The 26,273-nt window shown below is 39.7% G+C and overlaps 1 protein-coding gene and 1 long non-coding RNA gene across 2 annotated transcripts in view; one reads left to right on the top strand and one right to left on the bottom strand.

The window, feature by feature from the left end:
- Positions 1 to 15,740, top strand: part of LOC140735408 (uncharacterized) — a 31,426-nt gene extending 15,686 nt beyond the window's left edge. Inside the window, exons 2-3 of the long non-coding RNA XR_012100747.1 lie at positions 14,823 to 14,980; positions 15,476 to 15,740. This is a non-coding gene — a long non-coding RNA (uncharacterized lncRNA). The remainder of the gene's footprint in view (positions 1 to 14,822; positions 14,981 to 15,475) is intronic.
- Positions 1 to 26,273, bottom strand: part of LOC140735407 (lysosomal dipeptide transporter MFSD1-like) — a 46,987-nt gene that overhangs the window by 4,316 nt on the left and 16,398 nt on the right. The window contains exons 4-12 of the mRNA XM_073060441.1: positions 26,004 to 26,059; positions 25,128 to 25,271; positions 22,159 to 22,317; positions 17,065 to 17,180; positions 16,735 to 16,835; positions 16,271 to 16,382; positions 14,408 to 14,545; positions 13,658 to 13,797; positions 7,677 to 7,788 (exon numbers count right to left, since the gene is read on the bottom strand). Of these exons, the coding sequence (XP_072916542.1) occupies positions 7,677 to 7,788; positions 13,658 to 13,797; positions 14,408 to 14,545; positions 16,271 to 16,382; positions 16,735 to 16,835; positions 17,065 to 17,180; positions 22,159 to 22,317; positions 25,128 to 25,271; positions 26,004 to 26,059 (1,078 nt within the window). The remainder of the gene's footprint in view (positions 1 to 7,676; positions 7,789 to 13,657; positions 13,798 to 14,407; positions 14,546 to 16,270; positions 16,383 to 16,734; positions 16,836 to 17,064; positions 17,181 to 22,158; positions 22,318 to 25,127; positions 25,272 to 26,003; positions 26,060 to 26,273) is intronic.

Below are 26,273 nucleotides of genomic sequence, written 5' to 3'. Positions count from 1 at the left end.
TAAAGATAATGGAGATATAGTAAGTAATCGTGAAGACATTAATAATGTTTTTCAGGATTTTTATTCTGATCTTTATAAATATCAATTTCCTGCAGATTCCTCCAAAATGAAGGCTTTTTACATAAGATTAAATTTCCTCAAATTACTGTTGAAGATCAACAGATGCTTGATGCTCCAATTACTGAGCATGAAATTCAGAAAGCTATGTTGTCCATGCAATCGGGTAAAGCTCCTGGACTTGATGGTTATTTGGTAGGGTTTTACAAAAAATTTTATAAATTACTTTCTCTGTATCTTTTGGAAATATTTCATGAATCCTTTGAGAAGGGTAATTTACCTCCTTTTTATGAAGCTTCTGTTTCCTTAATCCTTAAGAAAGATAAAGATCCTACTGAATGTTCATCATAGACCTATTTTGTCATTAAATGTGGATGCAAAAATTCTTTCTAAGGTGATGGCTAACCGTTTGGAAATTTTTAAACTAAAATCATCTCTATGGATCAAACAGGCATTATTAAAGGCTGTTACTCTTTCTCCAATGTTCGGAGATAGATGAACATTATATATTCATCACTATCTAAGATACCCCAATGTGTTATTTCTCTTGATGCAGTAAAGGCATTGATAGAATTGAATGGACATATCTGTTTAAGGTATTAGAAAAATTTGGCTTTGGTAATAATTTCAATAGGTGGATTCAAATGATCTATAAGAATCCTCTTGCTTCTGTTATTACTAATAATCTCAGGTCTCCTTTATTTCCCTTTCACGAGGTACTAGACAGAGATGTCCATTAAGCCCTTTATTATTTAATCTTGTACTGGAGCCTTTGACTATAATACTCCGTGACACTAAAAATATTCATGGTATCACTATAAATGGGACCACACATAAGATTTCTCTTTACCCAGATCTTTTTGTTTATATTTCGAACCCTGAAAAATCTATTCCTAATCTCTTGGAAATACTAAATGACTTTGGAAAATTTTCAGGATATAAACTTAACTTAAATAAAAGTGAATTGTTTCCATTAAATGCTCCTGTTTTTATATACAATGATATTCCATTTAGAATTGTTAGTTCTTTTAAATATTTAGGTATTATAATTACTAAAAAAATATAAAGATCTTTATAAAGCTAATGTAGTTCTTTTAATGGACTCTATGAAACAATTATTTTCTAGATGGAACACAATTGTGCTTTCTTTAATAGGTCATATCCCTGCCGTGAAAATGATGACTTTACCTAGATTTTTATATATTTTTCAAAATATACCTATCTTTTTAACTAAAATTTTTTTGATCAAATTGACTCAATTATTTTGTCCTTTATTTGGAATAATAAAAGACCAAGAATTAATAAGTATCATTTATAAAAACCTAAAAAAGATGGTGGACTTGCACTTTCTAATCTAAGATTGTATTATTGAGCTGTTAATATTCGAAATTATGCTTTTGGCTATATTTGGCTCGATAAGAGACAAAACCCAGCTTGGATTGATTTGGAATTAAAAGCTATCAAACAATTTCATTTAACCTCATTATTAGGAGCTTCATTACCTTTACAACTCTCTAAAATTCCAAATTTAAACCTCTACCCTGTTACTAAACAGTCCTTACGGATTTGGTTTCAGTTTCGCAATTTTAAAAATTTTAAACAATTTAAATTGTCTAGCTGTTTATATCGAAATTGTTTTATTTAAACCTTCAATAACCAATCCCATTTTTCTCTTGTGGAGAAATAAGGGGATCTGTTTTTTTTTTGCAGTTTTACTTTGTGATGGTCGATTGATGACTTTTGAAGAGTTAATTAGCAAATATTCTCTCATATACACTTTCTGCAATATCTTCAGGTTAGACATTTTTTACAAAAATACTTATGTAAGTTTCCATATATGCAAGAATCTGATTTGTTGGATACCATTTTGAATATGAATCCTTTAGTAAGAGGTTTCATTGGTAGAATTTATAATTTATTTTTACTACAGAAAGATAACCTCTCACTAAAGATTAAACAAGATTGGGAGAGAGAACTTAGTATGACCTTTGTTAATGAAGATTGGTTGCGAGTTCTGAAAATGGTCAATTCTTCTTCAATATGTGCCAATCACTGTTTAATTCAATTTAAAATTGTTCAACGTTATTATTTAACAAAGGAGAGACTATCCAGAACATTTCCTAACATAGACAATTATTGTGATAGGTGCAAAACTGAAGTAGCCACTTTGTCACATGTGTTCTGGTCATGTTCTTCATTAAAATCTTTCTGGAAATCTTTATTTTCTACAATTTCTAAAGCTCTGAAAATTAATTTACAACCTAATACATTGACTGTTCTATTTGGAATAGTTCTGCATCATATTCAGGGTATTTCATCTTCAGACCAACATGCAATTGCATTTGTTACATTGTTGGCAAGAAGGGCTATTGAAATGGAAAGATACCTCTGTCCCTACATTAATTCAATGGTTTTCTCAAATAATGTTATGTCTTAGTTTGGAAAGAATTAGAAGTAGAACTGTTGATCCTCGATTCGATTTTGAGAGAAGATGGGGCTCTTTTGCCAAACATTATCATTTAATTTGAATTAATTTATATGGTTTCCTTCCAATTTTATTTTATATAAATGTAAATTGGCAGTTGATGATTCTTCTTCTTTATTTTTATATATATATATACGATGGTAAGACATATTGCTCCAGGAGTTGATTCCTAATGGGTTATTCTTTTTTTTTTCTTTGTTTTTAGTTAGTTGGGGTTCTCTTTTTTTCCTTTTCTATATAAAATAAATTTTTTTCATTTTTTGGTAAGTTTTTTTCTTCAGCTTTATTAATTGTATAAATATCAACTTGTTGAAGTCTTGTATCATTTTGTAGCTGTAGAAGATTATGTATCAATAAAAAGGTTTCAAAAATGAAAGTGCACTGAGCTACAGCTCTTGGAGTCTGTGTAGAGGAACTGGAGCTGCATCTGGATGACTTTCAACTCGTACAGGAAAATGAAGAGTTGATAGATAGGAGATACTTGGTGGTAGTCACCCCTTCGTTGCAGGAGGCAGGTACCTGGGTGACTTGTCAAGACAGGGAAATGAAATGGGCAGCCAGTATTCACTGGAATTTAGAAGAACAAGGAGTGACCTCATTCAAAGCTATTGAAAGCTGAAAGGCCATGATAGAGTGGATGTAGAGAGGATGTTTCCTGTGGTAGAAAAGTCTAAGACCAGAGGATAAGGCCTCAGAATAGAGGGGCATCCTTTTAAAAAGGAGATGAGGAGGAATTTCCTCAGCCAGTGAGTGGTGAATCTGTGGAATTCTTTGCCACTGGCAGCTGTATGTATGTATAAGTCTCTATGTATATTTAAGACAGAGGTTGATAGCTTCTTGATTGGTCCGAGCATGAAGGGATACAGGAGAAAGACAGGAGATCGGGGCTGAGAGGGAAAATGGATCAGCCATGATGAAATAGTGGACTAGACTCGAAGGGTCAAATGACCTACTTCTGCTCCTCTATCTTATGGTCTGACATTCTCACATTTCTGGCATTCTGCTAGTGTCTTCCATAGTGAAGACTAATATAAAAAAGCATATTAGGTTCATCCGCCATTTTTTGTCTCTGACTACTACCCCTCTAGCATCATTTTCCAGCAGTCCAATATCCACTTTTGTCTCTCTTTTACTCTTTATACATCTGAAAATTTGTTTTTTATTCTCCTTTTCTTTTATTGGCAAGCTTATTTTTGAATTCCATCTTTACCTTAATGACTTTTTAGTTGCCTTCTGTTGATTTTTTTAAAACTTTCCTACTACTCTACCTTCCAATTACTTTTTGCTCTATGGCTTTTATGTTGGCTTTGACTTCCCTTGGTTGTGTCATTTACCTTAAATAAAAAACTCTTCCACTTTGGGATGTAAAGATTATATGCCTTTCAAATTGCTTCTAGAAATTCCAGAGATTGCTGTTGTGCCGTCATTCCTGTCAGTGTTCTTTTCCAATCAATCCTGGCCAACTCCTCTCTCATGCCTCTGTAATTCCTTTTACTCCACTGTAATACTGATACATCTGACTTTAGCTTCTCCTTCTCAAATTGCAGGGTGAATTTGATCATATTATGATCACTTTCCCCAAGGGTACTTTTATCTTAAACTCACTAATTAATTCCAGTTTCTTTGCACAACACTCAATCTAGAATAGGGGATCCCCTAGTGGGCTTCTACAATAGTTGATATCCTAGTTGGCTCAACCACAAACTGCTCTAAAAAGCCATCTTGTTGGCATTATTGAAATTCCCTTTCCTCGATTCCCGCATCTACCTGATTTTCCAAATCTACCTGCATATTGAAATCCCTGTAACTATTTGTAACATTGCCCTTTTGGCATTCATTTTCTATCTCACATTGGAACATGCAGATCACATCTGTACATAACTCCCATCAGGGTCTTTTTACCCTTGCAGTTCCTTAGCTCTAACCACAACGATTCAACACATTCTGACCCTATACCACCTCTTTCTAATGATTTAATTTCATTTTTTCCAACAGAGCCACCCACCCCCTCAGCCTTCCTCCCTGTCCTTTCGATGCAATGTGTAACCTTGGACATTAAGCTCCCAGCTATAATCTTCTTTCAGCCATGATTCAGTAATGCCTACGTCACACTTGCCAATCTGTAACTGTGCTACAATTCCAACGACCTTATTCCGTATACTGCGCAATTTCAAACATAACACCTTTAGTCCTGTTCTGACTTTTTTCAATTTTGTCTGCCTTTTACTTTGCAACTCATCCTGTCGACTGCAATTTTGCCCTATCATCAACCTCTCCTCACTTCATATTGCCTCTGTTTGGAAACCAACCACCTCATCTTCACACTATCACTTTGGTTCCCATCCCCCTTTCGAATTAGTTTAAACTCACCCGAAGAACTCCAGTCTTCCTGCCCACAAGGATATTAGACCCCTTTGGGTTCAGGTGTAATCCATCCCTTTTGTACAGGTCATACCTTCCTCAGAAGTGATCCCAGTGATCCATAAATCTGAAACCCTGCCCCAGTTCCTCAGCCACACATTCACCTGCCAAACCATCCTATTCTTACCCTCACTGGCACTTGGCACAAGCTGCAATCCAGAGATTACTATCCTGAAGGTCCTGTTACTCAGTTCCCTAAAATCTCTCTTCAGGATCTCCTCACCTTGTCTACCCAAGTCAATGGTGCCAGTATCTACCAAGACCTCTGGCTGCTCACCCTCAACATTGAGATTGCCATGGACACGATCCAGGGAGGCAACACAACATCCAGGTGTCTCTCTCATGCTCACAGAACCTTGTCTCTGTTCTTCTGACTAAGGAATCTCCTACAAGCTCTGGAGTCCTCTTCACCTCTCTGCTCTTCTGAGCCACAGCACCAGACTCAGTGCCAGAGAGTCGGTCACTGCAGCTCCCCCCGGTAGGTCGTCCCCCTCAGTAGATTCTGAAGTTGTATACTTAGTATTGAGGGGAACAGCCGGAGGTATACTCTGCACTGGCTGTGCATTTTCCCTCCTTCTCCTGACAGTCACCCAGTTACTTATCTCCTGCAAGATAGGTGTAACTACCTTCCCATAGCTCCTGTCTACCACCTCCTCATGCTCCCATATGAGACGCAGCTCAGTGCACCTGGTGCAGATGTGCTCATCTGGGAGACTGGAGGTCTCCCAGACTTCCCACATCCCACACACAGTACAAAACACTGTCCCAGGCATTCTCACTATACCATGCACTAATAGATGAGGAATGAACAAATAAGAACAGAGAAAAAGTAACTTGCAAGACAATCTAGCTCACCCAAGCCTGACCTTGCTGAAGGCTGATGAGCCAAAGCCACTCTAAAGGCAGGCACACTCACAAGAACGGCCGCACCGCTTGCATTTTTATTATTCTTATTGGCCCTTCATAATTAATCCTTCTTGCTAATTAGTCGGTCCTCAATGCAGAGGAACTGACGTGAAACTCTGCCTTCAAAACCTCTATCACCATTCTAGTTCAAAATTAGCTCATGTTATGCATCCCTGGTGTGGATTGTCCAAATAAGAAAACAGGCTTAAAGGTCTGCTTTTTAAATCTTGAGCGCGGACCTGACTGAAAGGTAGCTCATTTAACACAGTCTCTTGCTGACTGGTCACTCCTAAAACCAGAAAATCTGCTGCGAACCTCTGCCTTTAAATGCCTGATTGCGTCCCTGATTTAAAAAGTAGTTCTTTTTACGCACCCCTGGTGTGGATTGTCCAACTCAGAGCATAAGTGAGTGTCATTGCTATTACTAAGGTAAGCATGGAAAGCTGAAACATCTGAAGGTAGGTATGTCACCTGCTCCAGTTGGATTACATCTCAGTGTTCTGAAAGAGGTAGCTGAAGTGGTGCTGGGACGGCTTCTTTTCATGCTGGATATCAATGATTTGGTTGAAAGAACTGATGGCTTTGTGGCCAGTTTTATGGACAACACAAAGATCGGTGGAGGGGCTGGTGGTGTTGGGGAAGCAGGGAGACTGCAGAAGGACTAAGATGGATTTGGCAAATGGGCATAGAAGTGGCCAATGGAATACAGTGTAAGGAAGTGCGTGAGCATGTATTTTGGTAGAAGGAATAAAGGCATGGACTATTCTCTAAAAGCAGAGAAAATTTTAAAAATCAGTAGATTTGTGAGTCCTCATGCAGGATTCCCTAAACATTAGCTTGCAGGTTGAGATGGTGGTAAGGAAAGCAAATATAATGTTACCATTCATTTCGAGAAGACTACAATACAAGAGCAAGGATGTAATGCTGAGGCTTTGTCAGGCACTGGTGAGGCCTCAATAGGAGTATTGTGAGCAGTTTTGGACCCCTTATCTAAGAAAAAGTGGAGAGGTTCCAGAGGAGGTTCACAAGAATGATCCCAGGAGTGAAAGGGTTAACATCTGAGATGCACTTTATTCCTCCGGTGCTGTACTCTCAAGAGTTTTGAAGAATGAGGGGCAATCTCTTTGAACCTATCGACTATTGAAAGGCCTAGAGAGAATGGAAGTGGAGAGGATGTTTCGTATAATGGAGGAATCTAGGACCAGGTGGCACAGTCTCAAAATAGAGAGACTTCCATTTTGAACAGAGATGAGGATACATTTTAAAACTAGATGGTCGTGAATCTCTGGCATTCATTGCCACAGATGGCTGTGCAGGCCAAGTCATTGGGTATATTTAAGGTAGAGGTTGATGCGTTGTTGATCAGGGTGTCAAAGTTAACGGGAAGAAGGCAGGAGAATAGGTTTGAGAGGGATAATAAATCAGCCATGATGGAATGATGGAGCAGGTTCGAAGGGTCAAATGGCCCCATTCTACGCCTGTGTCTCTTGGTCTAAATATCACATGAGTTTAGCTTAAAATAAGTGAGAAAGGGAATAACAGTGAGGAAATAAAGGCTAAGGGAGAAAAAAGTGATGTAAAAAGAAGGCAAACATTTTATAAACAGAATATTTGATTATTGGTAAGATACAGAACAGACACTTGTGGGCTGCCCCCAGACATCCTCAGCCTGTTTTGGCTGTTAACACAATGGATGCATTTTACTGTATGTTTTGAGGTATATGTGATAAATAAATAAATATGAATCAGTATCTGAAGCTGAATACTTCACTCCATTTAACTCTTTGCCTTAAAGTGAGACCCTTACCTGTTTTGTGTCCACTATATTGAGAATGATGGAAGTGCTGAAACAGCAGATGGTGTTGGCCAGCATGAAGATCAACGTCCACTGCCAGCGCCACACTGGGATCTTTGGATCACTGCGGGTCAAACACCGAGTGTTACTTGCGGAGAATGGAGTAAAGGAAAAACCATTCCTCTAGTACTTTGAAAATGCAAGTGTTCAAAGAGACAGCAATCAGCATTCAGGGTGACTGGACAAGATGTTAAAACATTAATCTCCATTTCAGAAAAACCTGGTCATGAACTCAACAATCCATTTTCCTGAATTCCATACTGATTTTCCTATTTGGGAATAAGAAAACATTTTAAAATGTTAAGAAATGAATCTTACAGCCTTTATTTTCCACCCTCACTCTTCCCCAACAGAAGAGCATAGCTTTGTACTATGTTCTCTCTTTGACTTATAATCTTCAAACCCCCATATTGATCCCTCACTTTCCAGATTGTCACACTTGCATATTCTGTCATTCTACCCACAATGACCCAATTCCAGAGATCCTTCAGGTATCTCACTCAGTCAGAGATCTCTATCCAATTGCCAGTCCTTTTGGACTGCAAAGCCTTGGGGAAATTGGACCTTAAAAGTGAATATCACCTACTGATTCACAGGTCAGGAAAATGAACTGCCACTGTTGGCTTCATAGATCAAAGGGCTTTCCTCGCCCCTCTATTAATGCAAAGGAGATCAAAAGGTTGGCCATTCCGTAATCCAGATCTGTAGAGCAATCAATCTAGCCTTTTATTCTGCTTCAGAATTAAGTTTTTATTTCTTTGTCATATGTGATAGAAGAATGGAAGGCTATGTAGAAGGGAAGGGTTAGATTGATCTCAGAGTAGGTTAGATACCGCACACCATCATGGGCTAAAGGTCTTCTAATGTACTGTATAAGGAAGTAAGCAAGATTGTTACAGAAACATAATGTGCTCTTGGAGAAAACCTAAGATTTCTCATGTAACCGACAGTATGCGGTTCAACTTAAACGTAATTAAGCACTAAACAGAACAGAATACGTATAAAGTAGATAAACCCACGAGAAGTTGTATAGATGAGAAAGTCATTCTGCTAAGCATAAAAAAAATTGAGAGCACAGAAGTGGGAGAATCATGTCCCCTTTAATAAATCATGTAACAAGTGCAAAGAGCAAACATTTTGCCAAGAAATACCACAAAGAACCATCTGGACACAGACAACCAGAGCAGTTGATAAGGAACCCGCAACAGATGATTTTCTTGTCAGTGTTGTCAATGCTTTTGGTTGGTGAAAGATGTCTTCCAATTAATGTTAGTAAATTGTAATCATCTTTCAAAAAACATTGGACTCAGGCATGGTGCCAGAGGAGTGGAAAATTGCAAATATCACCCCATTCTTTAAGAAAGGAGGCAGACAGCATAAGGAAATTATACACCAATTAGCTTGACTTCAGTGGTTGGGAAGATGTTAGAGTCAATTGTTAAGGACAAGGTTATGGAGTACTTGCTTGACACATGACAAGATAGGACAAAGTCAGCATGGTTTCCATAAGCAAAAATCTTGCCTGACGAACCTGATGGAATGCTTTGAGGAGATTACAAGTAGGATTGATAAAGGGGATGCAGTGGATGTTGTATATTTCAATTTCAGAAAGCCACACATCAGGCTGCTGATCAAGTTAAGAGACCATGGTATTACAGGAAACACAGGAGACCTGTGTAATTCCATTTCACTTACACAAAAAAGCAAATAAAGGTTTAATTTTGTACACATTAGAACCACTTCAGCTTGAGGTTGAAGAGTATGGTGTGGCCACTCTGGGTCATTGATTTTATTCAAAATTACAATGTAAATATTTCCTGCAGGACACCGCCAAAGCCGTTGGTAACTTGACCGTGTTCAGGGAGTAACTGAACTGTACAGCCATACAGTATACACTTCACGGCTTGATCACCGGTCTTTGTGAATTATATTACAATTGCTGTCAGAGAAGCCAGGATACAAAGGAGAAGGGAGAAAGACAAATCATGGGATATTACTCATGTTCAGTATTGATTGCTTAGATGACTCAGGTACAGTGGCATGCAAAAGTTTGGGCACCCCTGGTCAAAATTTCTGTTACTGTAAATAGTTGAGTGAGTAGTTGATGAACTGATCTCCAAAAGTCATAAAGTTAAAGATGAAACATTCTTTTCAATATTTTAAGTAAGATTAGTGTATTATTTTTGTTTTGTATGCCTTTAGGGTGAAAAAAAGGAAAGGAGCACCATGCAAAAGTTTGGGCACCCCAAAAGATTTGAGCTCTCAGATAACTTTTACCAAGATCTCAGACCTTAATTAGCTTGTTAGGGCTATGGCTTGTTCACATTCATCATTAGGATAGGCCAGGTGATGCAAATTTCAAAGCTTTATAAATACCCTGACTCCTCAAACCTTGTCCCAACAATCAGCAGCCACGGGCTCCTCTAAGCAGCTGCCTAGCACTCTGAAAATTAAAATAAATGATGCCCACAAAGCAGGAGAAACCTATAAGAAGATAGCAAAGAGTTTTCAGGTAGCCGTTTCCTCAGTTCGTATGTAATTAAGAAATGGCAGTTAACAGGAATGGTGGAGGTCAAGTTGAGGTCTGGAAGGCCAAAAAAACTTTCCGAGAGAACTGCTCGTAGAACTGCTAGAAAGGCAGATCAAAAACCCCATTTGACTGCAAAAGACATGCAGGAAGATTTAGCAGACTCTGGAGTGGCGGTGCACTGTTCTACTGTGCAGTGACACCTGCACAAATATGACCTTCATGGAAGAGTCATCAGAAGAAATCCTTTTCTGCATCCTCCCCACAAAATTCAGTGTCAGAAGTTTGCAATGGAACATGTAAGCAAACCTGATGCATTTTAGAAACAAGTCCTGTGGACTGATGAAGTTAAAATAGAACTTTTTGGCTGCAGTGAATATGTTTGGAGAAAAAAGGGTGCAGAATTTCATGGAAAAAATACCTCTGCACCTGTTAAGCATGGGGGTGGATCAATCATGCTTTGGGCTTGTGTTGCAGCCAGTGGGTCAGGGAGCATTTCACTGGTAGAGGGAAGAATGAATTCAATTAAATACCAGCAAATTCTGGAAGTAAACATCACACCATCTGTAAAAAAGCTGAAGATGAAAAGAGGATGGCTTCGACAACAGGACAATGATCCTAATCACACTTCAAAATCCACAACGGACTACCTCAAGAGGCACAAGCTGAAGGTTTTGCCATGGCCCTCACAGTCCCCTGACCTAAACATCATCCAAAATCTGTGGACAGACCTCAAAAGAGCAGTGCGTGCAAGATGGCCCAAGAATCTCACAGAACTAAAAATTTTTTGCAAGGAATAATGGGCAAAAATGCCCCAAAAAACAATTGAAATTCTCTTAGCCTGCTACAGAAAGCATTTACAAGCTGTGATACTTGCCGTAGGGGGGGGGTTACTAAGTACTGACCATGCAGGGTGCCCAAACTTTTGCTTCAGGCCCTTTTCCTTTTTTGTTATTTTGAAACTGTACAAGATGGAAATAAAAAAAGTAATCTTGCTTAAAATAATAAAGAAATGTGTCATCTTTAATTTTATGCCTTTTGGAAATCTTTTACTCGCTTAGCTATTCACAGTAACAGAAATTTTGACCAGGGGTGCCCAAACTTTTGCATGCCACTGTATATAAACAGGAGAAATCTGCAGATGCTGGAAATCCAAAGCGACACACACAAAATGCTGGAGGAACTCAGCAGGTCAGGCAGCATCTATGGAAAAGAGCAAATAGTCGATGTTTTGGATTGAGACCCTTCATCAGGACTGGACCAAAAAGATGAGAAGTCAGAGTTAGAAGGTGTAGGGAGTGGAGGAAGAAGTACAAGGTAATAGGTGATTGGTGAAATTGGGAGAAGGGGAACAGTGAAACACAGAGCTGGGACGTTGAATGGTAAAAGAGATAAAGGGCTGGAGAAGGGGGAATCTGATAGGAAAGAACAGAAGGTCATGGAAGAAAGGGAAGGGGAGGAGCAGCAGAGGGAGGTGATGGGCAGGTAGGGAGATAAGATGAAGGAGGGAATGGGGAATGGTAAAGAAAAGGGGGAGCAATTATTGGAAGTTTAACAAATTGATGTTCATGCTATCAGATTGGAGGCTACCCAGATGGAATATAAGGTTTTGCTTCTCCAACTTGAGTGTGGCCTCATCGCGGCGGTAGAGGAGGCCGAGACTCAGATTGACACCATAGTCGAATAACTCAAATGCTATTCTCTATCAAAGCACTAGTATGAAGAATAATTCATGTACAGGATATGGGAAAGTGAACAGGACACGTTGTGAAGAAGTCTGCCGCAGAGCAATTTTCCAATAAAATCAGTTCAGTTCAGTTTCAGTTTATTGTCATTTAGAAACCACAAATGCAATGCAGTTAAAAAATGAGACAACATCCCTCCAGAATGATATCACAAAAGCACATGACAAAACAGACTACACCAGAAAATCCACATAATGTTTGGCAATCCCCAATCCAGAATCTGGAGAGGCTGCTGCGTATTAATATCGCTCTACCATCTTAGTGCGTTGTTACGTATTCAGGCAACAATGAATTGATGAGTTAGGCAAGGGTTTATATAACAAACAACACTTTTATTAAACACTGAAAACAAACCCCCCAAAAGTAAACAAACACTAACGTAACCGGAAATCAGCTGCTGTGCAGCAGCTTAACAGTTCTTAAAGCGATGCAGCTCAAACAGTTCTTAAAGCGATGTTGCAAAAACAGTTCTTAAAAGTGGTATTGCCAAAATTTCAAAATGCTCACAGTCCATTTAAAAGGAGAGACTTTTTAAGGCGATTTAAATTCTCTTCCACGTCGTTTTTCTTCCGTTTCCAAAGTCGAACTCTTCCCACGAAGAATTTTATGAAACAAAACGGCTTAAAGGCACTGACCTTCTCTTCCACACTATTCTCAATCTTTTCTGGTATTTCCCAGAGATTAACACGAGAATAGTCAATGAAATCCTTCCGAATAAGGATCAAATAAGGTCGAACCTGTTTCACCGACGTAAATAGATTCTCCTCGATCTTTAACTCCCGAACTCCGATCTTCACTCTCCACTGATTCTCAAACTAGCAGTATTGTAAAGAAACTGCTGGGAATGAATCTTTTAAACTTTAGGCATTAGATAAAACTTCATTTTTCAACTAAACTGCATCGTAACATTAAATCACGCAGTGGCATGAAGTCAACATGGCAAATCCAGCCACGAACTGCCCCTCCTCACAAGGTGGGGTCTTCCTTTTATAACCTGTTAAAAAAAAACTGTCACATGACCTCTACTGGCGGGAAAATGACATCACTCCACCATCACAAGACCATTACCTCAAGTCCAGTATAGCTTCAACCCCAGTCACATGACAAGGGTACCACTGTCTCGTGCCACGAGTACGTAACAGCGTTCCCCAGAAAGGAGCTCCAAATCCACAAGATAAAACAAGACTACCCAGACACACCAAGTCAGGAGACCAACTCTAGCAACCAAAAAACCCAAAAACTAAAGCTACAAGACCTGCACAATAAACAAAAACAGAAAATGCTGGAAGAACTCAGCTAGTCATGCAGCATCTGTGTGCAGAGGAAACAGTTAATTTTAAGTACAGGGACCTGAAGGTTTTCTGACTCAAAAAGTTATAGTTCACATTCTGTCACTTCTATCATTTTCAATTTAGTCTTCCTATCAGATAACTACATCTAAATGTATCAAGCAATCTGGGTCTACATTGAATATGCAACATTTTCACTATCATTATGCAGTGTGGAACCTGTATCTCTCAGTTCTGAACAGCATGGTTAGTGGATCTAGTAGGATGGCAGAAATAAAACAACAGAAAATAAAACATCAAATAATGCAAAATAAAAAGGAATTAAGTACATGCATTTCATATTACTAAACTTTATAGAATGAAAAAGCTTACCTGAATTTGGTTCCAAGTATCCGTCCAACAATCAAGTTGCAAACACCAAGACCAATCATTTGCACTGAAGTAGCGATTCCTAAAGCTGTTCCAAGGTTTGCTGAAGGAACCACTAAAATGATAGAGGGCCACAGACTTGCCTGTGAAATAATCGGAACTAACTGATAAAAACAGCAATTAAGTACCTAAAATCAGAAAATGACTGCAAAGATATTATCACAATATGCCCTTGCTGGGTTGACTATGAGTTCACTGCATAAACGACTACAATATATTTAAAGTTTATTTTAAATAACCCTGAACCCATTTGTAATGATGAATGCTTTGGTGTATTGGTATTGGTACTGGATTAGTATGTTATTGTCACATGTACCTGATAAGGTGTTCTGCAAACTGTTTACACAGATCAAATCATTACACAGTGTATTCAGCTAGAATAAGGTAAAATATTAACAATGCAGAATAAAGTGTAAAAGCTACTGAGAAACTGCAGTGCGGGTAAATAATAAAGTGCACAATTATAACGAGGTAGATTGTGAGTCTATCCTGTCATACAAGAGGTCTGTTCAACAGTCTGATAACAGTCGGGTAGAAGCTGTCCCCGAGCCCAGTGGTACATGCTTTCAGGCTTTTGGATCTTCTGTCCGATGGGAGAGGGGAGAAAAGAATGTCTGGAATGGGTGTGTAGATGGTGAAAGAATTTAATGAGAGCTACTTGTCAGCGGAGAGAAAATAAAAATAACATCTTACAACAGCAAATGAATAGGTGACTCCCAGCCATATCATTGAAACCAATGGTGGTACGAAGGTGAATGCCAAAAGAGCGAAAACAGGGACTGTCAACACAGCACACATCGAGACAAGTATTCCTCTTAATCCTATGTAATCCTGAAAATGATTTTTAAAACATTTAATTGATTAATTTGTACATGAATATATAACATTAGAGCATTTGGGAAGAGTGCTCATTGTTGGTGAGTGGGAGGGTGTGGGGCCTAGTACAGGCAGTGTAGCAAACCACACAATTATTTAAATCCTTCCTTCTATTTAATTATAGACTGGTAAGCTGCTCTCCCTTAACATGTTTTGTATCCTATGTTACTTTTTAGTGTTTATCATTGTATACATTTAATATATTTGATGATGTTTCTTCTTTCTTACTCAGGAAACTCATGTCTCACTGAGTCTATGGTTGTCACATGGCCAGATCTGTATGATATCATGGCTGTAGGATAGAGTTCTCCAAGTCTGTCACTTTGGACTTGCTTCAATGAAGAAATGTTCGGGAGGGTCATACCAATTGGGGAACTGACAAAAGCAACGGTGGGTTTTATATTTCTCTTTACTTTCAGTCAGTAAGTTCAGCTGCAATCATTTCAATGTACAATAATCAAAAGAACAAAAGATAAAGTTAACTGTACACGCTAGTGTGAAGCCAGTGGTTTCACGGGCCTGAACTGTGATAATGCCCATTGTTTTCTAGATATGGTATGACATTAACAAGAAAGTTAAGAAAGTCTGTTCTCTATAAGTAAACAATGATAATAGTTAATTGAATGTGATAAGCAATGATAAGGGATGATTAAATATGTAAACCAAATTTGTATTACTCAGCAAATAAACACAATTATTTTATGGTATTGGAACAGGAAATATTGCTAGAGGGACAGGGGATGTAACTTGGATTCTTCTGCTATCTGTTTGCTTCATATTTTACTGAAACCCACACTTTAAAATTCAGCCTGTGTGTTGCCTTTAAGGCATTTGTTTAGTTTATTATATTTTCGCTTTAGTAATTCATTTGTTATCGTTTTCTAGTTAAAGTTAAGGTTGTTTAAAGTAAATTCGTTGTCTGTGATATATCGCGGCATGCGATGACGTCACACCCGGTTATGCCGCGTCTTGTGGGAAAATACCGGTTTGGAGAAACGGGAAGGAGGGGGCTTATATGTGTGCAGGATCAGCGTGAGAAAAGTTCTCTTTCTACGCACTAGAAACATCAGAGAAGCAACGCCGTAAGTTCATAAGATAATCGATATGTTGAATTAAAATGTTAACGCTGATTCTGTTAAAAGTAATGATGATTGATAAAGTTTATGTTTTTTGTTATTTAAAGAGTTGCGGATAGTTTGTGTTAAAGTGTATTTAAAGCCAGTCGATGGCGTAGGTAGATTCTGACTGTATGTTGAACTTTAATGTAATATAGTTGTTGTAGTTTTACTTTTGCAAGTATTTATGATGTAAATGTGATGTCAAGAAGGAAACAAATATTGTATATATTTTGTATTGTTTTATCAACAGTTTTCACCATACGTTAATGTGGAAGAGTGAACAGTAAACGGTTAATCTTACTGGGACCGCCTCATTGACTGGTTTATGCTTGGTGTTTAGTTCAGAGTTCTTTTACACCTGTGCGAGAACACTACAGCCTGAGTTCAATACAGTTAATATCCATGAAAAAGATGTCTGACGTTCCTGGTGATCACAATCTACCTTGCATTTAGGATAGGGGTTCCCAACCTGGGGTCCTTGGACCCTTTGTTCAATGGTATTGGTCTATGGCATAAAAGTGGTTGGGAACTCCCGAGTTAGAACAAAGCAGATGGTACTCACAATGAGGATTCCAGCTATGGGTAGTAGAAGCATCGAGGTATCGAACACAGCACCAGTGATGTAGGAGGCTTCCTGATTACTGTACCTAGAATACTTATCCTGAATGAACTTGCTGAAAAATAAATGCCAAGATATAACAGATATAATTGCAATAGTCACCTGTATCTAGTTTTCTCATCACATGAATAATCCTGGAGACTGTTGCAAAGAATTAATCAAAGATTCAAAATTACAACAGTATACCATGAGTGCTACCATATAAAAGACAAAGTGCCAACTTATGAGTGAAAAATCACTGCTGTCCTTTTGTAGAGCATCTCAATTTTGAAAAATAAAGAGAGGTACAGTAGGTGTGAGAAATAAAGAGAAACTTGCAATGATTCCTTACAATTAAATAGCAAGATCAGACCATTTGGAAGATGGTATAAACACATTAGATGTTTAATACATTGAACTCTACTTACGTAGCATCAGCAATAAATGGAAATAATCCACTATAAAAGAACATGATGGTAAGAACCAGCAGCCAGTAGCGGAGAGACAAATGACAAATATCCTTTAGCCTCTGGGGAGAAAGAACAAGAAGGTCAGAGAAGACCCTGTGGGGGAGCTGTAGTTAGATCCCACTCAGTCTAAATAATGTCGATATATCTTCTGGTACACATCTTCCAGAGGTCTACTTTAAGGACCACTGATTACTCACCAAAATAGCTGATTACTATAGATAGTTGTTCCATATCCAAAATCAGTAACTTTTTTCCAAAGTTAGATCCTGAGCCACTGAATCTACCCACCATTTTTTTGGATTCCTGCTGGTGGACAACATCAAGTCCCAGCTGTTTTGCCCCACTTCTATCCAGGATGCCAACGATGAGGGCTGAGACAAAGCCAAGAACACACAGCAAAGTTCCTGAGAAAATGAACCACAGGATACTCAGATTACTGCCAAAAATATACCAAAGCAGATAGAAATCTGAGGTGGTCCCACAAGTGGTACCCACTCTTGGGGTTCCACAATCAGCAGCTATTCGGCACGCCAAAAGCTTGGCCCAAGATTTCAGCTCGCATTCAGAAGCCTGGGATCTCGAGGAACTGGAGACGGGCGAATCATGTGTCGGTGTCTCCACAGGAGACCCATGTGTCATTGGGGAAGTCGGAACATCTGTTGTGTGCCTGGGGACCCGGGATCTTTGCGATCTTCAGGTACAGGGCTCAAGGGGTATGGTATTGATGTGGATAGAGAATTGGTTGGCAGACAGAAAGCAAAGAGTGGGAGTAAACAGGACCTTTTCAGAATGGCAGGCAGTGACTAGTGGGGTACCAGAAGGCTCAGTGCTGGGACCCCAGTAGTTTACAATATATGTTAATGATTTAGACGAGGGAATTAAATGCAGCATCTCCAAGTTTGCAGATGACACGAAGCTGGGCGGCGGTGTTAGCTGTGAGAAGGATGCTAAGAGGATGCAGGGTGACTTGGATAGGTTAGGTGAGTGGACAAATTCATGGCAGATGCAATTTAATGTGGATAAATGTGAGGTTATCCACTTTGGTTGCAAGAACAGGAAAACAGATTATTATCTGAATGGTGGCCGATTAGGAAAAGGGGAGGTGCAACAAGACCTGGGTGTCATTGTACACCAGTCATTGAAGGTGATCATGCAGGTACAGCAGGTGGTGAAAAAGGCAAATGGTATGTTGGCATTCATAGCAAAAGGATTTGAGTACAGGAGCAGGGAGGTTCTACTGCAGTTGTACAAGGCCTTGGTGAGACTGCACCTAGAGTATTGTGTGCAGTTTTGGTCCCCTAATCTGAGGAAAGACATTCTTGCCATAGAGGGAGTACAAAAGAGGTTCACCAGATTGATTCCTGGGATGGCAGGACTTTCATATGAAGAAAGACTGGATCGACTAGGCTTATACTCGCTGGAATTTAGAAGAATGAGGGGGGATCTTATTGAAAAGTATAAAATTCTAAAGGGATTGGACAGGCTAGATGCAGGAAGATTGTTTCCAATGTTGGGGAAGTCCAGAACACGGGGCCACAGTTTAAGGATAAAGGGGAAGCCTTTTAGGACCGAGATGAGGAAGAACTTCTTCACACAGACAGTGGTGAATCTGTGGAATTCTCTGCCACAGGAAAGAGTTGAGGCTGGTTCATTAGCTATATTTAAGAGGAAGTTAGATATGGCCCTTGTGGCTAATGGGATCAGGGGGTATGGAGAGAAAGCAGGTACAGGGTTCTGAGTTGGATGATCAGCCGTGATCATAATAAATGACGGTGCAGGCTTGAAGGGCCGAATGGCCTACTCCTGCACCTATTTTCTATGTTCCTATGTTTCTAAGAAAAGCAACATAATGGATTTTTAACATCATAAATCAGTGAATTGTTCGTTATGTCTCCCCATTCATTGGAAAATGGAGTCACCTCTTTCTCCCTTATTAGGAGAGAGAGAGCCTGCAGCACGTCGAATAATCGAGTGAACAATGTAGTCTGTGGGGTAAGTGCAAGTCTGTGTCTTTGCTATTGCTTTGTTCACGCTTGAGTGCTGGTAGCAGATGCGCTTTATTTTTGCCGGTGGGGGAGGGGGATTGTTGTTCGCTGCCGCTTACGCACAGGAGGGAGGGGAGTTGGGGGGGACTTTGGGGTTATAACATTTAACTGTTATTCATTCTTGGGGCACTCCTCTGTTTTTATGGATGGTTGTGAAAAAAAAGCATTTCAGGATGTATATTGTATACATTTCTCTGAAACTAAATTGTAGCTTTGAACCTTGGAGATGGCAGCCAGATCTGCTGCAGCCTCTTGCAATTGAACTCAGTGACTACTTTACTAGGTACACCGGTACACCTGCTCATTAATGCAAACATCTAATCAGTCAACTGTGTGGCAGCAACTCAGTGCTCAAATGTACGTGCATACATGTTGAAGAGGTTCCGTTGTTGGATCTGTGATGAAGGGCACTCATAGATGTTGGATTAGCAAGTACTGTGGATGAGGCCTGGCGAAGCTGAGGGCTGGTAGCCCAACAGGTCATCTAGTTCCCAGAGGGGATAGGTCCTGGGATTGCATGTCCGTGATCTAACTGGGAATGATTCTTTTAGCACATAGAGATTCAAGCACGATTACTGAGGGCCTGTGCGACTGAGCTGGGAGAACCACTACAGCGCATCTTCAACATGAGCCTGGAGCAGAGAAGAGTACCCAGACAGTGGAAAACATCCTGTATTGTCCCGGTACCGAAGAAACCACAACCAAAGGAGTTGAATGACTTCAGACCTGTTGCCTTGACGTCGCACGTGATGAAGACCATGGAGCAGCTGATAATACAGAATCTGAGGCCACAAACCAGGCACGCCTGGGATCCTCTTCAGTTTGCGTATAAGGAGAAGGTGGGAGTGGAGGATGCTATCACATATTTGCTGCACAAATCCCTCTCTCACCTAGATGGGGTCAGTGGTGCTGTGAGGATTACATTCCTGGACTTCTCTAGTGCCTTTAACACCATCCAGCCCAAGATCTTAAGGCACAAACTAACGGAGATGGGAGTAGACTCTCACATGGTGGATTGGATAGTGGACTACTTGACAGAGAGACCTCAGTATGTGCGGTTGGGAGACTGTAGGTCTGACACGGTGGTCAACAGCACAGGAGCGCCGCAGGGGACCGTGCTCTCTCCGGTCCTGTTCACCCTGTACACATCAGACTTCCAATATAACTCGGAGTCCTGCCATGTGCAGAAGTTCGCTGACGACACGGCCATAGTGGGGTGTGTCAGGAATGGACAGGAGGAGGAGTATAGGAAACTGATACAGGACTTTGTGATATGGTGCAACTCAAACTACCTGCATCTCAATATCACCAAGACCAAGGAGATGGTGGTGGACTTTAGGAGACCTAGGCCTCATATGGAGCCAGTGATCATTAATGGAGAATGTGTGGAGCAGGTTAAGACCTACAAGTATCTGGGAGTACAGTTAGACGAGAAGCTAGACTGGACTGCCAACACAGATGCCTTGTGCAGGAAGGCACAGAGTCGACTGTACTTCCTTAGAAGGTTGGCGTCATTCAATGTCTGTAGTGAGATGCTGAAGATGTTCTATAGGTCAGTTGTGGAGAGCGCCCTCTTCTTTGTGGTGGCGTGTTGGGGAGGCAGCATTAAGAAGAGGGACGCCTCACGTCTTAATAAGCTGGTAAGGAAGGCGGGCTCTGTCGTGGGCAAAGTACTGGAGAGTATAACATCGGTAGCTGAGCGAAGGGCGCTGAGTAGGCTACGGTCAATTATGGAAAACCCTGAACATCCTCTACATAGCACCATCCAGAGACAGAGAAGCAGTTTCAGCGACAGGTTGCTATCGATGCAATGCTCCTCAGATAGGATGAAGAGGTCAATACTCCCCAATGCCATTAGGCTTTACAATTCAACCGCCAGGAGTAAGATATGTTAAAGTGCCGTGGTTGATTGTATATAATGTATCTAAGTAAACTACTTAAGAACTTTTTAAAAGCTATTATTAATGCTTTTTGAGAGAGTGATTTAGATGCATATCATATTTTTACTGAGTTAAGTATTGTATGTAATTAGTTTTGCTACAACAAGTGTATGGGACATTGGAAAAAATGTTGAATTTCCCCATGGGGATGAATAAAGTATCTATCTATCTATCTATCTATCTATCTATCTAAGAAAATCAACCATCAAAGCTAACCAGGGGAAATATCACTGTAACTCTACCCTTTCCATGAAGCTTGCTGACTGCTGAGCGGTGTGAAGGATTAAATCCCCCTATTAGATCCTAGACTAGTCACGGGACAATTTATGATGTCTAATTAACCTACAAAATGCAACATCTTTGGGCTGTGGGGGGAAATCCACGTGGAGTAGGTGCAAACTCTATATAGGCAGCAGCGGGAATTGAACCGGGGCCGCCTGTACTGTAAAGTGTTATACGCTACCATTTCATAGTGGCTGTGATGAAGAGAGCAGAGAGTTAGGAATGGTTTGGCCAGAATTCATTGTCTACAATATCTGGGTGGCTAGGATCAGTAGAGGGACAGTTCGTAGCACCTTTCCCCTGACCAAGAGCTGCTGAGGCAGGGCTTGGAAGAGGAAGAGTGGAGAGAACAAAGGAAAATTAAGGACAGGAATGATCTTGGCACTCTCTTCCCTCTGTTATAGTGGAAAGCCCTGCAAATAGCTCCAAGCCATGATTTATAATCTATTGACATCAGTGACAAGATTAGTAATTATTGTCAATTTCAATTACCCTTGACATGGTGGTGGGTATGCCTTTTGGAATCACTGTAGCTCATGTGATTATAGGTATTATCTGTGGTTTTGAGGGCTATTAGCAATCAACTGAAGTCACGCATAGACCAGTCCAGTTAAGTAGTTGCTGAGGGACATTAGTGACTCAGATGGTGTTTTACTTCAATATGATGATTTAATTCTATTTTCGACATTGCATTCCAAAATAGCTTTAAATAAATTAATTTAATTAAAATTGTAAAGCTTGGTATGGTGAGATTTAAACTAAATTCTTTGCAACAATCGTCCAGAAGACGCAAGTTTCAAATCATCCTGTTTACCAACCGTTGAAAATTGTGGCATTAATTCAGTTCACTTACTAGTTATGTCAGAATAAGATTTATACCAACATCCAATTTAACTGTTTATCAGAAAATGAGTCACGGCATAGTTCTAGCATTATCTGGAAAGTTCAATTTGGTTAAAGCTAATTATGAAAATAACAGATTGCACTCATGTCGTATCTGTAACCAGCATTTAATAATCTGATTTAATGTGGTGATAGTAGAGCACAAGACTGATTTCACTCCCTTTGTACAATTTTCAAGTCCATGCCTTCAAGTTCATCATATTCATCCGTACCTGCCCAAAGAGTCCACTGCAGCCCAAAATGTGATTCAAAAGATTGGGTGAATAAAAAGCTGAAGACATTGCCAAGATGAGAGAAGGCCACATTCAGCCCAAAGGCCAATGACAACTCCTTATCTTTGAACCAGAAAGCGATAGTACGGTCCTGAATAACTGAAAGAGTGGAAAAGAAGAGAATGTGAGTGACAAAATACACTGTTCAGTTCAGAGCTAAGGGATAATTGTTAAAATTGTTAAAATGTTAAATTGTAAAAATGTTAAAATGTTAAAATTGGGATGTAATGTTAAAATTGTACAAGGCATTGCTGAGGCCAAATTTGGAGTATTGTGTATGGTTCTGGTCACCGAGTTATAGGAAAGATGTCAACAAAATAGAGAGAGTACAGAGAAGATTTACTAGAATGTTACCTGGGTTGCAGCACCTAAGTTATAGAGAAAGGTTGAACAAGTTAGGTCTTTATTCTTTGGAGCATAGAAGGTTGAGGGGGGACTTGATAGAAGTATTTAAAATTATGAGGAGGATGGATAGAGTTGACAGGGATAGGTTTTTTCCATTGAGAGTAGGGGAGGTTCAAACAAGAGGACACGAGTTGAGAGTTCAGAGGCAAAAGTTTAGGGGTAACACGAGGGGGAACTTCTTTACTCAGTGAGTGGTAGCTGTGTGGAACGAGCTTCCAGTAGAAGTGGTAGAGGCAGGTTTGATTTTGGCATTTAAGAAAAATTTGGATAGGTATATGGACAGGAAAGGAATGTAGGGTTATGGGCTGAGTGCAGGTAGGTGGGACTAGGTGAGAGTAAGCATTCAGCACAGACTAGAGGGGCCGAGATGGCCTGTTTCCATGCTGTAATTGTTATATGGTTATAAAGGTAGATTTATTAGATCTGGCAGAATTAGCAGAAAAATTACCATTAAAAATTATTTTATGGGTATGAATGAAGGTTTGGCCAGAAAAGCCCTGAATTATAGTTCTTACAATGTGGTCGACTGGATTTTATGAACTTCTTCCTAGCTTCACAACTCCAGCCATCTTCTGAAGGACAATTAAAGGTAGGCAGTAAAAGCTGGCCTTACCAGCAATGCTAATGCCCACTAAAATGTATGAGACAACATGTATCTAAGGGTACTTAACATATATCTAAGGGTCTGTCATTGTATAAACAAATCTCTATCGTATATTTCATTGAAGACTGGTAAAATTTCTAAAGACTGGACATGGGCGAATGTCAGAAGGGTGACCACACTTACCCTGCTAACTACGGACTAGTAAGTTTCATGTGTATTGTAAGTAAGATGATGGAAACAATAATGAAGAATGAGATGAAAAGCAACTGATAAGAACAGGCATGTTAGCAGAAAGCCAGCATGGGTTTGGGGAGGGATTTGAATTTAGAAGAATGTGGGGGGGGGGGCGGTGTAATCCTGTTGAAACCTTCCGAACGTTAAAAGGAGAAGATGATTCCTATGGTGGGGGTATCCAGAACCAAAGGGCACAGCCTCTATGCTGAGGGGCGTCCTTTTAGAACAGGTGGAATTTTGTTAGTGAGAGAGTAGTGAATCTATGTAATGCATTGCTACAGATTGCAGTGGAGGCCAAGTCCGTAGGTACATATAAAGCAGAAGTTGATCGTTTCCTGATCAATCAGGGCATCGAAGGATATGGCGAGGAGGCAAGTATATGGGGTTGAGTGGGATATGGGATCAGACATGATGGAATGGTGGAGCAGACTAGATGGGCTAAATGGCCTCATTCTGCTCCTTTGTCTCATGCTCTTATGGTACCCCACATCGGGTAAATAATCAAATCACAGGAGGTTGGCATTCAGGGCAAGGTGTACGAATGGGTGCGGTATTGGCTCAAAAACAGAAATCATTTTCTCACCGAGAAGATGTTAAAAGTGAGTTCTGCATTGCGATCAGTTTTGGGGCCATTACTGTTTTTAATTTACATTAATGGTTTGGAGAAGCACAAAACAAATAAATTAGTAAAGTCTACTGATGACACAAAATTAGGGGGAGTGGCTGATAACATTCAGGCAGCAGAATCAATACAGTTAGATCTGAACAAATCCAGATGTGGGAAGATAAATGGCAGTTAAAATTTAAGTAATGTTAAGTAAATGTAAAGTATTACATATAGGAAGTAGAAATATTAGACATAAATATACAGTGGGGGTCTTGAGTTAGAAAGTACACTGAATGAGCAGGATTTGGGGGTCCTGGTAGACTCATCACTATCAACGTTTAGACAGTGCACAGAAGTGATTAGGAAGGCTGATAGAATGTTGGACTATATAATGCACTCAGTGGAGTTCAAGTCAAGAGACGTTCTTAAGCTGCATAATGCACTTGAGAGGCCACACCTTAAATACTGTGTACAGTTTTGGTTTCCATATTGCATGAGGCATGTGAAGGCACTGGAGCGAGTCCAGAGAAGGGCAACTAGACTTATTCCAGGTCTACAGTGTAAGATAGATTGAAAGAATTACATCTTTTTAGCCTAAGTATTCGTAGAATGAGAGGAGACTGATAGAAGTGTTCAAAATCATTAAGGATAAACATCAAGAAGCATTTCTTTACACAGCGAGTTGTAGACATGTAAAACCTAGTTGTGTAGTTGAGAATAATACCGAAGAGATTCTCAAATCTAAACTCGATAGTTACTTCAACACAATATCTGAATAGGAATTTGGCAAGCTTTTTTGGGCTGAATAGCCAGTTCTTGTCAAAAAGTTTCTGATGTTCTTGGATAAGTACAAAAATCCAAGCTCTCATTTTTTTGAAAAAATTTATGTCACATCTTCATCCAGTCCTTCACGAACGAAGGGTAGAAATCACCTTGAAAAAAAAGTAATTTAGATGCTGGATGAAATGAATGAAGAATTTTAACTGTTTAGAAAATCTGTACTAAGCTACTGACCATTCCTTGTCAGTCTGTTAACAACAGATTGAAACTGGTACTTACGATGGAATGACCCACTGCTTGAGCCAGTGAGAATTTGGCCGATGATCATCAATGGCAGTAGGTAACTGGTGCCTTTGAAATGGGATCCCAAAGCAAAGGTAGCCGAGCCCAACATAATAATAAAGTAGGACAAGATGACTCCAACTACAGGGGAACACAAATAAAACTGTTTCAACAAAAGAATATCTCAGAAGATTTACTTCAACATTCAAGTTTCAAAAATTCAAAGTACATTTATTCTCAAAGAACGTATAAATTATACAACCTTGAGATTTGTTTGCTTATAGGTAGCCAGAAACCTGAAAGAACCCAATTATGCAAGCAACAGTTAAAAGCTACAATCCATCAACACATATTCCTGAACAGCTGATTTCTTTTTTTTTGTGTGCTGGGAGATTATTTACTACTTATTAAAAAGCTTTTTCCTAAATCATTTTTAAAATGATGGTGGACCCTTATCTTGATCTCTGACCTAATTAGGAAAAAAATCATAATTTCTGTATCTATTTCAGCTGATGTTGTGCATTGCATCCAAAGTTCAGCTCCACTGAAGTCAATTAGCTCATGTGGTTAGCAGCTGAAGAACCTGATGGTTCTCAATTATGTGTATAGAGTCATATCTCCTGCTTCTAATTTCTGATCATATTTATTAACGTCAATCTTAACTTAACCATGGTGTCTTAACCTGTACAATTTTATATAACATCTAATTCACTATGCAATTGATCAAACACGACATACAACTGCCAATGCACTAATGCAGGCAGCATTCAGATAAACAAGATGCTGTAAACATTCTGCAGAAGGTGCAGAAGGAGAGTAAATTACAAGGCTGAGGACATCTTTGTTTAAATTGATACTGTTCTTCATACTCACTGCAATTTCCCAGCTTGTCTGTGTAATACCCGGCCAGTATCACCACCACAGCGTTTCTAGAGGAGAGATGAAGTAATTAAATGAAAATGAATGATGAGGGCCTCAACTAAAATGTTAACAGTACATTTCTCACAATAGATGCAGCCGGAGCTGCTGAGCTCCTCCAGCATTGCTCCAGAATACAGCTTCCGTAGACTCTTGTGTCTTGTGTATCCAAGAACCTTGTGCCTTCTAAAGTATTAATACTGGAATGAATTCCTGCGCATCCTC

This window comes from Hemitrygon akajei, chromosome 11 (genome assembly GCF_048418815.1).
Source record: "Hemitrygon akajei chromosome 11, sHemAka1.3, whole genome shotgun sequence".
Taxonomy (NCBI): domain Eukaryota; kingdom Metazoa; phylum Chordata; class Chondrichthyes; order Myliobatiformes; family Dasyatidae; genus Hemitrygon; species Hemitrygon akajei.
Note: the sequence above shows the minus strand (reverse complement) of the source record. Positions and strands in the feature narration are given on the sequence as shown.